At 44.4% G+C, this 15548-nt stretch overlaps 1 protein-coding gene across 1 annotated transcript in view; it reads right to left on the bottom strand.

Moving 5' to 3' along the window:
* Positions 1–13466: 13466 nt before the first annotated feature.
* Positions 13467–15548, bottom strand: part of FH (fumarate hydratase) — a 51397-nt gene continuing 49315 nt past the window's right edge. The window contains exon 10 of the mRNA XM_081344322.1: positions 13467–14025. Coding sequence (XP_081200448.1) covers positions 13883–14025 — 143 coding nt within the window. The 3' untranslated portion in view covers positions 13467–13882. The remainder of the gene's footprint in view (positions 14026–15548) is intronic.

Here is a 15548-nt window from a genome sequence, read left to right as displayed (position 1 = left end):
CATTTAGGTCACTCCCTCAAGCGTATCCTTATAGGATAAAATCTTTTTCTTCTAGGAATGTCTTTCAACTCCCAATGTTGGAAATGTAAATGTAAAGAGGGGACTTTTTACCATTTATGGTGGGCATGTGATAAAGCAAGAAAATATTGGAATAGGATTCATATGTTAATACAGAAAATTCTTAAGTAAATATAGAAAGAAAACCAGAGAATTTTCTCTTGGGGCTAATGGACAAAGAATATGGAACTTTGATGTTATATATGTTGACAGCAGCAAGATTACTCTACCCTCAGAAATGGGGTAGACTGCATTGATTCCTACAACATGTCAGAGTCCTTACCAGCCCTGGTTCCACAAATGATAATTGATGGTCAACAAGGTAGCTGGCTAGGCAGCAACAGTCTGACCAGTGTTTATTGATGGCAATTAACAGCAAATTAACACAGGAATGGTTACAAAAACTGATGGAGCTAGCAGGAGCTAAATTGACTGTACTGATTAAAGAAAAGAATACAATACTTTTATTGTCATGTGGAAACCGCTTCTAGATTTTGTGCTTAAGGTGGAAAAAAATGAAAATTAGATAAATTTAATGTTATTGAAATGGCTAGTTTATATTATTTTGTAAAAGTAAAAAGTTGAGGTCTGAAGTTGATAGCCTATTGCACCAAAGGAAGTTGGAAGTCAATGCCTTTTTCCCCCCCTTACCTCACTTCTCTATTCCCCTTTCCCTTCCCCTTTTCTGATAATTACTTTTATATTTCCATTGTATTGTATAACTAATAAAACATTGTAATAAAAAGGAGTGTCTTTCAAGTCCCATTTCCTCCACAAATTTTTAACAACCATGGGAAAAAATCCCAAAGCTGTTCTATTAAAAATTGTATATTAACGTGAAGCTCTTCCACATAAAGTCATCGTCTTCTCAGAGATCAGTTCTCTTTTACTCAAAGAATTCTCAACCTTGTTAGTTTCCATGAAGAAAAAGTCCAAAACTGGTCCTCTTGTAATTTTTTTCAAAAGTCTTGTTTCACTTGTGCTAATAGAATGTCAGATTTGTATTTCAAAATTGCAGTTATCTGCATTGACTTTCAAGATGGCAGGCGTGCAGGCGGACGTGTTGGGCTGAGCTCTGCAAGTCCCAGAAATTAGGTGTCCTAGGAGCCCCTCAGGGGTGCTTTATGCCCTCTGTCTTGGGGTGATAGTGATGGGCAATGAGTTATGCAGCTGGACAATGCTGTCTGCTGCCTGCTAACCTTACCGTTGGCGTTCCGCTGGTCTGCTGGTGTGCTGGTCTGCCGGGCTGGGCGTTCGCGGCGTCTTCCTACCGCTTCGGGCGTCCTCCGAGCCATTCTCGGCAGCGTTTTTGGCGGCGGCGTTTTCAGTGGCGGCGGCAACGGTGTCTTCAGATGGTTCCTGACTGTTGGCGGTGTCGTCGAAGGCGTTTGCGGGCCGTTTCAGGCCGTTTTGGTGGTCTCGGTCTGCTCTCGACTGTGACGGCGACAGCACTTTCGGTCCACTTTGACGGCGGCGGCGACGGTGGCGGCGGCGGCATTGCTCCCGGGCCGTTTTAGGCCTCTTGACATCGACCGCTGCTTTTTGGGCCGTTTTTTCGGGCTGCTTGCGCCGCTGGCACCTGGGCCTTCTCGGCCCGTTTTCCATCGGCAGTGGCAGCAGCGTTTTCTAGATCGTTCTCGGCTCTGGCGGCGCTCCGGTATCAACAGTGACGGCGACGGTGTCTGCAGCGGCATTCCGGCAACAGCAGCAGCCTTGGTAGCTCCGCGGTGGCATTGCTGTCAACCTGTTTTGTCTCCTGTTTGCTCTGCTTACTCCAGACAGCCTGGCACCTTCAGTGTTTCTGGTGGCCCCGAAGGTTCCTGGGTTAGCCGGTTAACCCCGGTGGAGCCCAGTGGGCCCTGGTTGTTCCGGAGGAGCCTGAAAGACCCGTGCTCTTTGCGGCACCATTGTGATCTGGTCGGTGCCGTTGGATTCTGATGGGGCTTGGGGGAAATCAGTAAGCCTGGAGGAGTTAGACTTTGTAGACCACACTCTGGAAGGCTCCAATTACTGTAGAACTGGGGGCCCATGGAGTTGTGGCCAGGAACAATCTCCTGGAATGGCGGAGCAGCGAAGGACTTGGTTGTTAGCAGAGCAGACTATCATGGCTTATCACACTATTACATTCTTGCCTTTACGAACTATTGCTTATTGTCTTCTACACATCATCCCCAAAGGACTCAGAGGACTCTGGGTATTAGCCACCGTGAGAGGGTGGCTTGAACTTACACCTGCTGCCCCTAGAGGTGAGAGCTCTATGGGGCATGCTATACCCAGAGTGTGTGCTTCAGACCATCCCCCCGGGAATAGGCTCTGCGACCGTCGTGAGAGGACAGTGGTTGGCCTGTCCTGGGGGTTCACCCAGCTGAGTGGCAGTAGCTGGGTGGAGGGTCTGGACACCCATTTATCCTGTTTGGACCCTCCTTATTAACTATGGACTGCCTTTTACCTGGATTTGCTTCTTATGCCTTGTTTCAGGTATTCTTTCACGGACTTGTTTGCCCTCAGGGGTGCTCCCCCTTCCTGGGTGCGACCCGCCTTTCTAGCCGCTTATAATCTCGATGAAGGGCCCGCTTATTGGGACCCTGAGAGATGGCTGGGCACGGGTAGGGGCCTCCGACATAAATCCAATAAGAGGCCCCTGGTTAGCTTCTTGTCTAAATTTTTTTGGGGGTTAGGGAGGGGGGAGGGTACTTCTTTTGGTTGTTTGGACAAGGGGGGCAGTCCAACAACCTCTGTTCAGGCCAGTTCCAGGGTGGATCGCAGGGGGGAGGAGCAGGGGTCGGTTGCCTCCGGGGCTCCAGGGCTGGTCGTGGGACTACCCATTCCCACGATGTTAGGGAATGGCAGCAGGTGTAGGAACAGAGGGCCGTATCAATCTCAGGGAAGGCCTCTCCGCTGCTTGCAAGCGGTGAGGCACTCCGACCCTCTGGCTCTGCCCCGAGGTCCCGGGAGCGAGGACGTGCAGCCCCTTGAGCTCCGGCTGGTGTACTTGAATGCCAGGTCTGTTGCTAATAAAGCTCCTCTCGTCCGCGACTTGGTCGAGGGTGAGCAGGCAGACCTGGCTTGCATCACAGAGACTTGGTTGGGCCCAGAGGGCGGTATTCCTCTGGTTGATCTTTGCCCACCAGGTTTTCGGGTGCTACACCGGCCTCGGGCTCAGGGTAGGGGTGGGGGAGTGGCTGTTGTTATGAGGGAGACCTTGTGTCCGCGGGAGGCCACCATTCCCCAGATAGTCGGGTGTGAGTCTCTCTTCCTGAGATGCGGCCCTGGTGCGCAGTTGGGCTTGCTGCTGGTGTACCTTTCGCCTAGTCACGCAGCAGCAGCCCTGCCTGAGCTTCTCGATGTCCTCTCTGGGTTGGTGATTGAGTTCCCGAAACTTATAGTTTTGGGGGACTTCAATCTACCATCCCTGGGAGGATCACCTGAGTTAGCTCGGGAGTTCATGGCTTCCATGACGGCCATAGACCTGACACAAGTAATTTCGGGACCGACTCATGTGGGAGGCCACACCCTTGACCTGATTTTCTTATCTGGACGGTGGTTAGATGATCTTGGTGGGGGCTCCCCAATTGTTATGCCCCTGTCATGGACCAATCATCATCTCCTGCGGCTGGTCTTCCGTTTTGCCACTCCCCACCGTGGGTGTGTGGAACCAATCAAATGGTACCGCCCCAGACGCTTAATGGATCCCGAGAGGTTCCAGGCAGCGCTGGGGACCCCACCTACCTCCTTTGCTCACAGCTCGGCGGACGCCTTAGTGGAAGCCTGGCAAAGGGCAGCCACCGAGGCTCTTGACCGAGTTGTACCCTTGCGGCCCCTGACCCGGTGCAGATCCCGTCGAGCTCCATGGTTTTCCGCGGAGCTCCGGGAGATGAAGCATCGAGAGACGGAGCCTAGAGAGCGGTTGGAGATCCAGCCGATCCGAATCCGACCGATTGCGACTTAGAGCCTATATTAGGTCTTATCTCGTAGTGATAAGGGTGGCGAGGTCTAATCACTTTGCTACCCTTATCGCGTCCGCAGATAATCGCCCGGCCGCCCTGTTTAGGGTGACTCGCTCCCTCCTTAATCAAGAGGTGAGGGATGAACCCTTGCAGGGTCGTGCCGAGGAGTTTAACCAACATCTGTCGGACAAAATCGCTCGGATTCGGACCAGTCTGGACTCTGACTGGGCAGAGTCTGATGATCAGGACACGGGCGGTCTTGTCGATATTACCTGGGAGGAGTTTGATTCTGTGACTCCGGAGGAAGTGGACAGGATTATGGGGAGGCTGAGCTCCACCACATGTTTATTGGACCCGTGCCCTTCCTGGCTGGTTTATGCAGCCCGGGAGAGGACACGAAGCTGGTTCCAGGCAGTTATATCGGCTTCTCTGAGTGAGGGTAGCTTCCCCGCCGTCTTGAAAGAGGCGGTGGTGAGGCCTCTCCTCAAGAAGCCTGCCTTGGACCCAGCTGTGTTGAACAACTTTCATCCGGTCTCCAACCTTCGCTTCCTTGCGAAGGTTGTTGAGAGTGTGGTGGCGCATCAGCTTCCTCTGGTCCTGGATGAAGCGGATTATCTAGACCCGCACCAATCGGGTTTCAGGCCGGGGTACAGCACGGAGACGGCATTGGTCGCGCTGGTGAATGATCTCTGGAGGGCTCGGGACAGGGGACATTCCTCTGTCCTAGTCCTATTAGACCTCTCAGCGGCTTTCGATACCATCGACCATGGTATCTTACTGCGGCGTCTCAGGGGATTGGGAGTGGGAGGCATGGTTTTGCAGTGGTTCTCCTCCTATCTCCTGGGACGTTCGCAGTCGGTGTTGACAGGGGGGCAGAGGTCGACCTCGAGGTCTCTCGTTTGTGGAGTTCCTCAGGGGTCTTTCCTCTCGCCTCTCCTGTTCAACATCTATATGAAACCGCTGGGTGAGATCATTCGTGGCATTGGAGTTGGGTATCATCAGTATGCTGATGATACCCAGCTTTTTATTTCGACCCCAAACCACCCCAGTGATGCCCTCAACGTGATGTCCCGTTGCCTGGAGTCGGTTCGGGTCTGGATGGGGAGGAACAGACTTCAACTCAACCCCGACAAGACTGAGTGGCTTTGCATACCTGCATCCCAGGTTAATTCGGATATTCCACCTCTCTCTATGGGGGGTGAATTATTACCCCCCGTAGATAGGGCTCGCAACTTGGGAGTCCTCCTAGATTCACGGCTCACTCTGGAAGATCACATAGTAGCTGTGACTAGGGGGGCTTTCGCCCAGGTTCGCCTGGTGCGCCAGTTGCGGCCCTATCTAGGCCGGGATGACTTATGCACGGTCACTCATGCGCTCGTGACCTCTCATCTGGACTACTGCAACGCTCTCTACATGGGGCTGCCCTTGAAGACCACCCGGAGGCTCCAACTGGTACAGAATGCAGCCGCGAGAGTTGTGTTGGGAGTCTCCCGATACTCCCTTGTTACACCTCTGCTCCGTGAGCTGCATTGGTTACCAGTTGTCTTCCGGGTGAGATTCAAGATACTAGTAATGGTGTTTAAGGCCCTACATGGCAGGGGTCCGGAGTACCTTAGGGAACACCTGCTGCCGGCATCAACATCCCTTCGCCCTGTGCGTTCCCACAGAGAGGGCCTCCTCAGGGTGCCACCGATCAGAGAATGTCGATTGGTGGCCCCCAGGGGGAGATCCTTCTCTGTGGGCACCCCGGAGCTATGGAATCAGTTACCGGTTGAGCTCCGGATGGCGCCCGATCTTCGCTCCTTTCGTCGCGATCTAAAAACATTCTTATTCGAACAAGCCGGCCTGGCCTGATGGGGGATTGGGGGGGGGGTTATTGGGGTTTTAATATTGTATTTACTGTTTTTAGTGGGCATATATTTAATCCTTTTTTAATTTTTGTAATTTTTTATTTTTATTCTTGCCCTGTTCACCGCCCTGAGTCCTTTGGGAGAAGGGTGGTATATAAATATTATTAAATAAATAAATAAATATATTTGTGAAGTTGTCTCAGTGGTTTGGTAATTTTGCTCTTTTTTATATCATCTTTAATACCGATTTGATTTACAAAATAAGTTGTTCTCTGTAAAGATTTATGAACAATTTCTCTAACAAAGGGCTTTTGAACCTGTAGTACATGTACCATCAGTGGTACTTTGGCACCTGGCAGGTGGTACATAACCATCCTAGATAAGTGTAGAGTGGGAGAGAAATGAGCTGAAGTGACAGCAGCACTGCACAAACCTGAGGGAGAGACATCTGAAGCTGCACGGCTGTTGGAGCTCGGCAGAAGCCCCAGGATTGGCGCATGCAGTTACAAGCTAATCAGCACTTCTGCAGGGCTGTTGGGGCTTGGCAGAAGCCCCAGGATCGGTGCATGTGGCTACATGCTGATCTGCACTTCTGTAGGGCTGTTGGGGCTCGGTAGAAGTCCCAGGATCAGTGCATGCGGCTACATGCTGATCTGCACTTCTGCAGGGCTGTTGGAGCTTGGTGGAAGCCCCAAGTTGACGCACGTAGCTACATGCTGATTGGTGCTTCCAACACTCCCAGAAGAAAAAAGGGTGGAGAAAGGAGAGGATATAAAAGGAGGTTTTGGCGGGAAAGGATGACAGAACGAGAAGGGGACAAAGAGAATGGAGAAGAGGCTTTTGTGAGAGAAACAGGAGAAAGGGAGAAGAGTAAAGGCTTTTGTGAAAGAAGCAGTGAGAAAGGAGAGGAAAAGAGGCTTCTGTGGGAGAAAAAGTGAGAAGAGAGAAGAGAGGCTTGTGAGGGAAGCAGTGAAAAGAAAGGAAAGAAGAGAAGAGAGCTGTGAGAGAGGCAATGAGAAGAAAGGAGAAGTTTCTGTGAGAGAAACAGGGATCAATGAAGGAGTAGGCTGTGAAAGAGAGAGGAGAGGGAGAATGGAAGAAGGGTCAACCAGCCTCCTGACCACCATGGTAGTGATGCATGTTAATAAAAATGAATAAATTTGTCATATGTTCATCAATGCAAAGGTAAAGCAATTCAGTAAAGGAACCGCCACAGAAGAAATTAAAACCCGTACTTTTTCCGTTTTTTTTGTCAAGTTTTTGACACTGCTAAGCACAGGTGGTATCCAAATATTGTCATGTCCTAAAAGTGCAATCTGTGAAAAGGTTGAAAAGCACTACTCTAACAAAAGACTTGAGCTCAGGTTTAAGCATCTTCGTAACTCCATCTAATGGTCAAAAAGTTATTTTTATTTTTTTAATTTGTTTTTTCTTTTTCTAGTCAGAGTTCATAAAAATTGGGGAATTTTAATAACCCACAACAAAACCAGAGCTATAGATTATTTCAAAAATAATGTAATAAAACTGTAAGATCCTACCTCAACTAGTCCTCCCAAGGAAGTAGAACTCTTGAAACAGGCATTGTCTCAAAAGGAACTTTTATTGAGAGATAGTGATAGCAAGGGAGCAAAGCAAGATCTGAAGTTTTCCAGTGCTAAAGTCACATTAAACTATTACCTTCCTAAACCCTACCCCAACAGCCAAATGTCTGGTTTCAGTTCACCCAATCCCCACCTGCGAAGTTGTTATGGGAACCAAAGTGATAAGCACAGTTCCCAGGCACCATTCCTGGGGTTTTGTTTCTCTTTCAATATCTTCCCATCAAGGTAGAGATAAGGCAGATGACCCATGGCACATTCCTTCTTCTCTTCACACCCAGAGACATTAAAGGAATAACAAACAAATTGGAGGAAACCCAGATTCCCCCCCCCCCAGCAGAATGACAAAAACCACAAATTTCTATCCTCCTACTTCTCCATCAAAATTAAGAAAAGATACTTTACACTTCCTTCTTTTAGCTTGCATCCAGCAACCCTTTTCCTTGTTCTTTAACAATAAAGCCTCAAAAATGGTACAAAGTTTCAAAAAGGAGTAAAAGGCTGGGACTAAAGAAAGCTTCGTTTAGTTAATAAAGAGAATAATTTCATAGATTAAGAAATGAAAGGCACAACTTATTGTTTGTTTGAAAAATAAATTCCAAAATGACTGTTTTATCCAACAATTGCAGCCTGGCCTCCCAGCTTCGGCTCACCAGCTGCTTAAAAGCACAGCTTCTGAAACTACTTTCAGACGGTTGCTGTTTTCCAAGGATCTTGACTCTTGAGCGATGATTCTAGGACTTTTTCTAACCCAGGAGAATCAGATAAAAGGAAAGCCTGTTCCTTCTGTTAGTAAGTTGGAAAAAAATGACAGTCCAGAGACATTCTCTCTCTGGGCATGTCAGTTGCTGGCCATATCACAGGAAATCTCCATTTCAGAGCCTTTTCTCATGTGACTCATTGTTTTATTTAAATGACTTTTATTGCTACTCACCTTATGTGTCAGAATTCTGGGTGACTCACAAAACCACAATAAAGCCAAAGGAAACAATAAAGCCATAAAAATAAAATCTATCTCCTGTTTAACATTTACATGAAACTGCTGGGTGAGGTCATCTGACGGCATAGGGTACAGTATCATCAGTATGCTGATGTTATCCAGTGGCAGTGTACATTTCTATCCTTGGCTGATTAGGTGATAACTGTTGTGATGTACAAGTGCTTGGAGGCAGTAAGGAACTGAATAGGGATGAACCAGCTTTGGGTCAACTCTGGCAAGGTGAAGTGGCTTTGGATTTTTGCCTTGTCATCTTTGACTTTGGAAAGATTGCACTACATTGGACTGAGCTCGTCTGCAATTTGGGGATCTTTCAGGATTTGCATCCCATGCTTCTGGCAGCTGTGGCTAGGGCAACTTTGCACAGAAGTTTTGTGTGCCTATGACACCCTTTCTTGGACCAGAAAGTCTTCTTCACGGTCACTCATACCTTTGTCAATTCCCATTTGGAATACTGCAATATGCTTTACATAGAGCTGCTCTAGCTGCTCACTTGGAAGTTACAACTCGTGTAGAATGTAGCAGTGGCACTGTATTTGTTCATGGGTTCAGCCATGTTACACCTCAATTGTGTGAGCTGCATCAAGTCCCAGTTTCCTTCCAACTGCAATTCAAAGTGCTTTAAAGCCCTAAATGGCATAGCACTGGGTTGTCAACATGCCTATCGACAAGGATATGCCTGTGCCACTAGAATGAGTAAAGTAGGCATACTCCCTATCTCTTCCCTATGCTATTACTCTCACACATACATACACACACCATTCAGGTCACACATCAACCCCATCCACATCTGATTTACAGGCAAGCTCAAAAAATATCTATACAAAGAAACCACTTAAGTGGTTTTATCTGCACTGACACTTGGCCGCAGCTGATTAATTGTATCTCTTCAGGAAATGGAATTTCTTCAAGATAAGGAAAATCTCTTAACACAATAGTGGATCTGGACACCAGAGCCCTTATAAAATTCCAAATCAAGAAAGAGATACATACAAGATCAACACATCCTACAGGGCAAAAAAGAATTATCCTGTCCAGACTTTGTATGTCCCCATGAAAGGTACACCTCATGATTAAAGCCCACTATATTAATATAAATACTCTTTAACATTCTGATTTTGTAGCCTACTTTTATCAGCTGAATTGTGCATTTGTTTTGCTGTTCAATAAACTCTACCTCCACTTCAAGCAGGTGTCCTTTGCTTATTTACCCAGCTGCAGAATGGACTAGACATTTCTTCTAGCATAACTTTAATTTTTGGCTGAAATTATTACACAGCCAAGCTGCATTGGTTCCTTTAATTATAACAGATAACTACAACTCCATTTGAGAAAAAAAAACACTTCCAACACTCTTTTTGACAATGGATTAAGACAAGCCAACTCAAGTTTAAAACAAAGGATTATAAATATAGAAGGTCAGTTGGATTATGCAGCTTGTATTAGTGATGTATTTAACAACCAATTTACAAAATACAAATCAGCCAATTATATGGATAAGATTTCTGTTTCAAATTTCAGATTTTTATCCTTGGTTTAACGCTTTCTCTACAACAGTGCCTAATCATTAGCAAATCTAAATAAAAAATAATGGTGTCTGGAAGAAACCATCAGAGACATAAGTGGCAATTAGATGGTGAACCAATTGAACATTTATTTATTTATTTATTTATTTATTTATTTATTTATTTATATTTATATACCGCCCTTTCCCGAAGGACTCAAGGGTGATTAAAACGAAAAATACAAAAGTTCAAAAAACAATTTTAAAAAATTATATCAATCCCTGAACAAATAAAAACCCCAGTTAAAATTAAAGTTAAAATTCTCAGAACAGGTTAACACCTTTGTATATTTGGGTGTAACTTTTTCCAAGACTGGATCTTGGGCCTGCCATTATCAACAGAGTACATTTAGAGCAAAAGCCTGTTTGAATTTACTGCTCATACTAAAAACCATAGATACCCAGGGTCCCTACTCCCATTAATCAAGGTTTATAAGGCTAAGGTTACCACAATGCTCTTGTATGGAGCTGAAATTTGGGGTCTTTACTCAACCACAGTCCTAGAACAAACACAGTCCCAGCATTTGAGATGTATTTTGGGTGTAGATCCAAGAACGTCTGCTGCAGCAGTTAGAGCTGAATTGGGAATTTATACAATTCATGCATTATCTAAAATTGGAGCTTATAACTACTGGTGCAAAGTTAATGAAATGGAGACTGATAGACTCCCCAAGTTATGCCTACTAGAGCAAATGAAACTACAATCACAAATCTCCTGGATCATCAAACTAACACATTTTGTAAGAAGCTGTGGCCTTTCTGTCTCTTCCATAACAGGAGAACAATCCAAAAAAAGAGTTGCCCAAAGAATTAAGGATATAGAAGCACAAACTGATATAGCTATCCTTAGTAAGGTGGGTAACTTGAAATGGCTGAGTAAATACAAATTTACTTTTCAAGTAGACAGTTATTTGAAGTTACAACTGCTAAAACATCTTAGGGAGATATTTACGCGAGCGAGATTCGAATAGCTTGACACAATGGTCAGATATGGGAGATTTCATGCTATACCCTACAATGAGTGTCTCTGCATTTGCAGAGCAGCAGAGGTAGAAGACCCGGCTCACATCCTATTTGACTGTTGCCTGTATAAGAGGGTGAGAGACAGGTATCTTGGTCTATATACCAAACGAATGACCCATTGGGATCCCCATATCAAAACAACTTACCTTATGTCCGGCCAGAACTTGAAAATAACATTTAACGTAGCACAGTACTTAAACAAAATGGTTCGGTTGAGATATGCATATGTGGGACTGATTGGGGTAGATTGCAAGGGCGACTCCGAAATATAATTTTATATTTTATCTATATCTTAAATTATTATACACTATTACAATTTCATTTTAGATTGCATTTTATTCCCATTTCATTTTAAATCATATTTTATTCTAATTCCATTTTAAATTGTATTTTATCAAATTCCATTTTAAATTGTTTTTATCAAATTTTAGTAACAATTTGTTGCTGGAACTTTGCACTTTGATATGGCCCAAGGGCTAATCAATAAAGACTTAATTAATTACAACAGTGCCAAAAGGGATATACAAGAAAATCTCCTTTGGTGAATGATGGTGCTCCTGTAGTACAGCTGCAATAGAAACTAAAATCCATGTCTTGTACAAAGACATAATCCATGTCTTTGTACAAAGTTGTACAAAGACTTTTATTTGCAGTAGATATCCGTGCTCATCTTTAAATGCCAAAAGCATTCTGCCTTACTTTATTTACGCTACATATTAGGCAATTAAAAAAATTCTATATCCATTAAAAATTGCTACATTTTGTAAACTCAACCATATCTCAAGCTGTGACTGTTGATGGTTATTTTATTATGGAACTGTTAGATTCATGGCTCCTGCTAGAAGAACAGATGGAAGTCATGGCCAAGAGAAGCTTCCTATTTGATTTATCAGTTGCTTTTGGTAAGCCTTTGGGGACAGCAGGAACAAAAGGTTTAAATTACAAGGATGTTTTTGCTAGTAAGGGAGAGGAAATTTCGGTCTGCTAAGTATTGGGTTATTTAGATGTGGACTTTCTTGTTTTTCTTTGAAGATGTTTCACTTCTCATCCAAGAAGCTTCTTCAGAATCCTACACCACCAAGCTGAAGGCCTGCCTACCAGCGAAGATGGGAAAGAAAAAAAAACTAAAACACATCAAGGAAGCCCTCAGAACCTGTGGCTATCCCAAGTGGGCTTCATCAAATCCCCCCAAAAAACCAGCAGTAGCTCCTCCATAACAGACAAAGAAGAAAACAATAAACGAAGCAACATAGTCCTTCCATATGTTGCAGGAATATCGGAAAAGCTCAGGAGGATCTTCAGCCAATATAACATGCACACTTCAAACCCAAGAATACACTAAGGGAGAAAGAAGCCTGTCTACTCCAAAGATAAAACACCCAGATACAAACTGAGCAACATGATATATGCAGTATAATGCAGTGAGCCATGTGCAGATCACTTCATAAACGGCATAACAGAACAAATCCATCAGGATAAGATTCAGAAGTCCATCTGGATTCAGAAGTCCATCTGCATTTAAAAGACAAAGACCATTCTTTCGAAGACAGCAAAGTCCACATTTTGGACAGAGAGGACTGCTGGTTTGAAAGAGGGGTCAAAGAGGCCATCTATGTCAAAACTGAATAGCCCTTCAGTCTACAACGCAGTCCTTTCAACAGTTCCAAGAAGGCTCCATACCCATTTGCACTATGCCTGACAACACAGATAAACATTCAGGTGACCTCAATGATCTAAATGAATGCAAATGACCAGCTGTCTCCAAGGAGTATAAATCCTTCCAATCTCCACCATTCAGTCAGCTTCCTGGATGAGAAGTGAAACATCTTCAAAGAAAAACAAGGAAGTCCAGTTGCCTCATGAAAAAGCATCTTTGGGGCACTATCTTGTATTAAACTGAATTGTGTAAATTGATTAGTCACGTCAACCTGATCCACCATAGCAGGGAATGCTAGGGGGTTCCCTCTCCAAAGGTGGTCTTTAGCAAGACATAGGCCTTCTCGGTGGTGGCTCCCTTTGTTGAACATTATCATCTTGGAGATAAGACTGCCCCCGACTTTGACACTCTTTCACAAGGTGCTAAAACATGGTTTTGTCAATGGGCCTGAGGACCCCAGAATGGGATGGAGCCCATCAAATGTTTTATTTACTTGTTGTCGCCAGGGGGATGGGGGTGTTATTATTTTTTGTAATGGGGTTTTAGAGTTTAGCCTAGAGTCACTGAATAAATTGGGTGGTCATGTACATTTTCTTAAATAAATAAAAATAAATAAATGAAAGCAGCATGTAAATGATATTAATAAATAAATATTTTAAAGAAAATTATTCCATATGTCTTGAAAAAATTACATGTGGCTTAATTTACCTTAACTGATAGATTATCATAGTAGACTAATATAAATCATATCAAAATGGATTGCTATTGCTTAAGAAAATAATTCTTTAATTTATTGAACATTTTATCACTGTTTTATCTGGAAAGAACAAACTAAAATATCTACAAAATATAAGAAAATCTAATTGCAAAGACAAACAAGCATAAAACATTTACTTTAGATGAGAAATATTCATTTCTTAATATAAACATTTTCTTGTCTGTAGGGAACCATTTGATTTGAAAATAATAGTTATATTTGTTGTGTCTTGATTCCAATCTATCTGACAATGATAGGAAATTAACCAGACCTTTCCTGAATTGCTTCATCTAGTACTAATAGTTGCATTTTTATAGCAGTATATTCATTTTTTGTGTTGTTACGAATACAAGCACAACCATTAACATGTTTTGGACAAAACATCTGATTTATATATTTTATTTTTTTCCTGTTTTATCACATACACCAGCATCACTTAGGACCCAGCATATTTTCTGGCTTTACCCACTGATCAAATTGTTCTGCTGTAAGAAATCCAAGTTTGATAGCAGTAGCTTTTAATGTCATCCCTTCTTTATGTGCAGTTTTGGCAATCTTGGCTGCTTTGTCATAACCTAATAAAAAGGAAAAGTACGGCATATGAGATTAATTCTGTATTTTGGACCACTAAGAAACAACTTCAGTGACAAGTCACCCAAGGCAACCAACTAGAATTTTACTACTATGTTTCCCTGAAAATAATACCCGGTCTTAAGTTTTTGTCTTACTTTAGGACCATTGCAGCCAGGCCTCCCATGCCCTGACACCTGTCGTGAGGTTGCACGAGTTCTTCTGCAGCCACTTGCAGCCACATGCCATATGGTGCATTGCGCCAGTACTGCTGCTCACGGCACGAGGCTGCGTGGCTCGTGACAATTGCGCTGCTGCCACTGCTTGCGGCAGGGAGCTGTGTGGCTCATTGCACTGATACACTGCTGCCAATGCCTGTGACATCAGGCTGCATGGTTTGTTGCACCAATCGTGCCACTGCCATCACTTGCAGGAGGCCAGGCATGACATCACGCCAATTGCACCAGTTCCGCTACTCGCAGCAAGAAGCTGCGTGGCTCGTCATGTCGATCACGCTAGTGCCACCACTTGCTGCCTCCTGCAGCAAGCGGCAGCACCGGTGCGATTGTTGCAATGTGCCACACAGCCTCTTGCGAGAGGCAGCATCTGTGTGATCACTGCAACAAACCACGCTGTATCCTGCCATGAGTGGCAGCAGTGATGTGATCAGCACAATGCGCCACACAGCATCCTACTGCGATCAGCAGCAGTGGTGCGATTGGTGGCAGTGGCGCAATTGATGCAATGGACCTTGTGGCCTCCTGCTGCAACTGGCAGCAGCAAAGTGATGTACCATGTGGCGTGCAGCCACAAGCTGCCACAGAAGAACATGGGCAGTGGTGCACCTGAGGTAGGAGTGAGGGAGGCCTGGCTGCAGCAGTCCTAAAGTAAGCAGGTGCACTGTGCTTAGGGCAGCTCCAATCCTCACCTAGCTTGATTTTTACCTGTGTGCCTCGCCCCAAATTAGGGCTTATTTTTGTGGTAGCACTTATACTGGGCGAACCTGTAAAAATCAAGCTAGGGCTTATTTTTGGTATAGGGATTATTTTTGGGGAAACACAGTATCAAAGGGGCACAGTACACACAAATGTGTAGTACTTATGCAAGTAGCAACCAATAAACTGAACCAGGATAGTAAAAGTTGCAGGATGTATCAATACTGCATACTGAAGACCAATAATTTAAGTGAGGGCTAGTTCCAGTAGAATCCAAATATAATGTTAATAATTTTAAATCAGTGCTAAATCACTTTTCCTGAATCACAGATTATATCAGCCTTAAATAGTTTATAGTTTATAGTTTATTATATTTGTATACCGCCCTTCTCCCGAAGGACTCAGGGCGGTGAACAGGGCACATATAAAATACAAGGTACAAAAGTTAAAAAGAGAATTAAATACAAAGCCCAAGCTAAAACAATAAATAATAATGTAAAAAACCACAATAAAAACCCCCAACACATCCCCCATCAGGCCAGGCCGGCTTGTTCAAATAAATAGGTCTTCAGATCACGTCGGAAGGAGCGAAG

Source organism: Vipera berus (genome assembly GCF_964194415.1).
Source record: "Vipera berus genome assembly, chromosome: Z".
NCBI classification, from domain to species: domain Eukaryota; kingdom Metazoa; phylum Chordata; class Lepidosauria; order Squamata; family Viperidae; genus Vipera; species Vipera berus.
The sequence above is the reverse complement of the archived record's forward strand: the minus strand, read 5'-3'. Positions and strand labels throughout refer to the sequence as shown.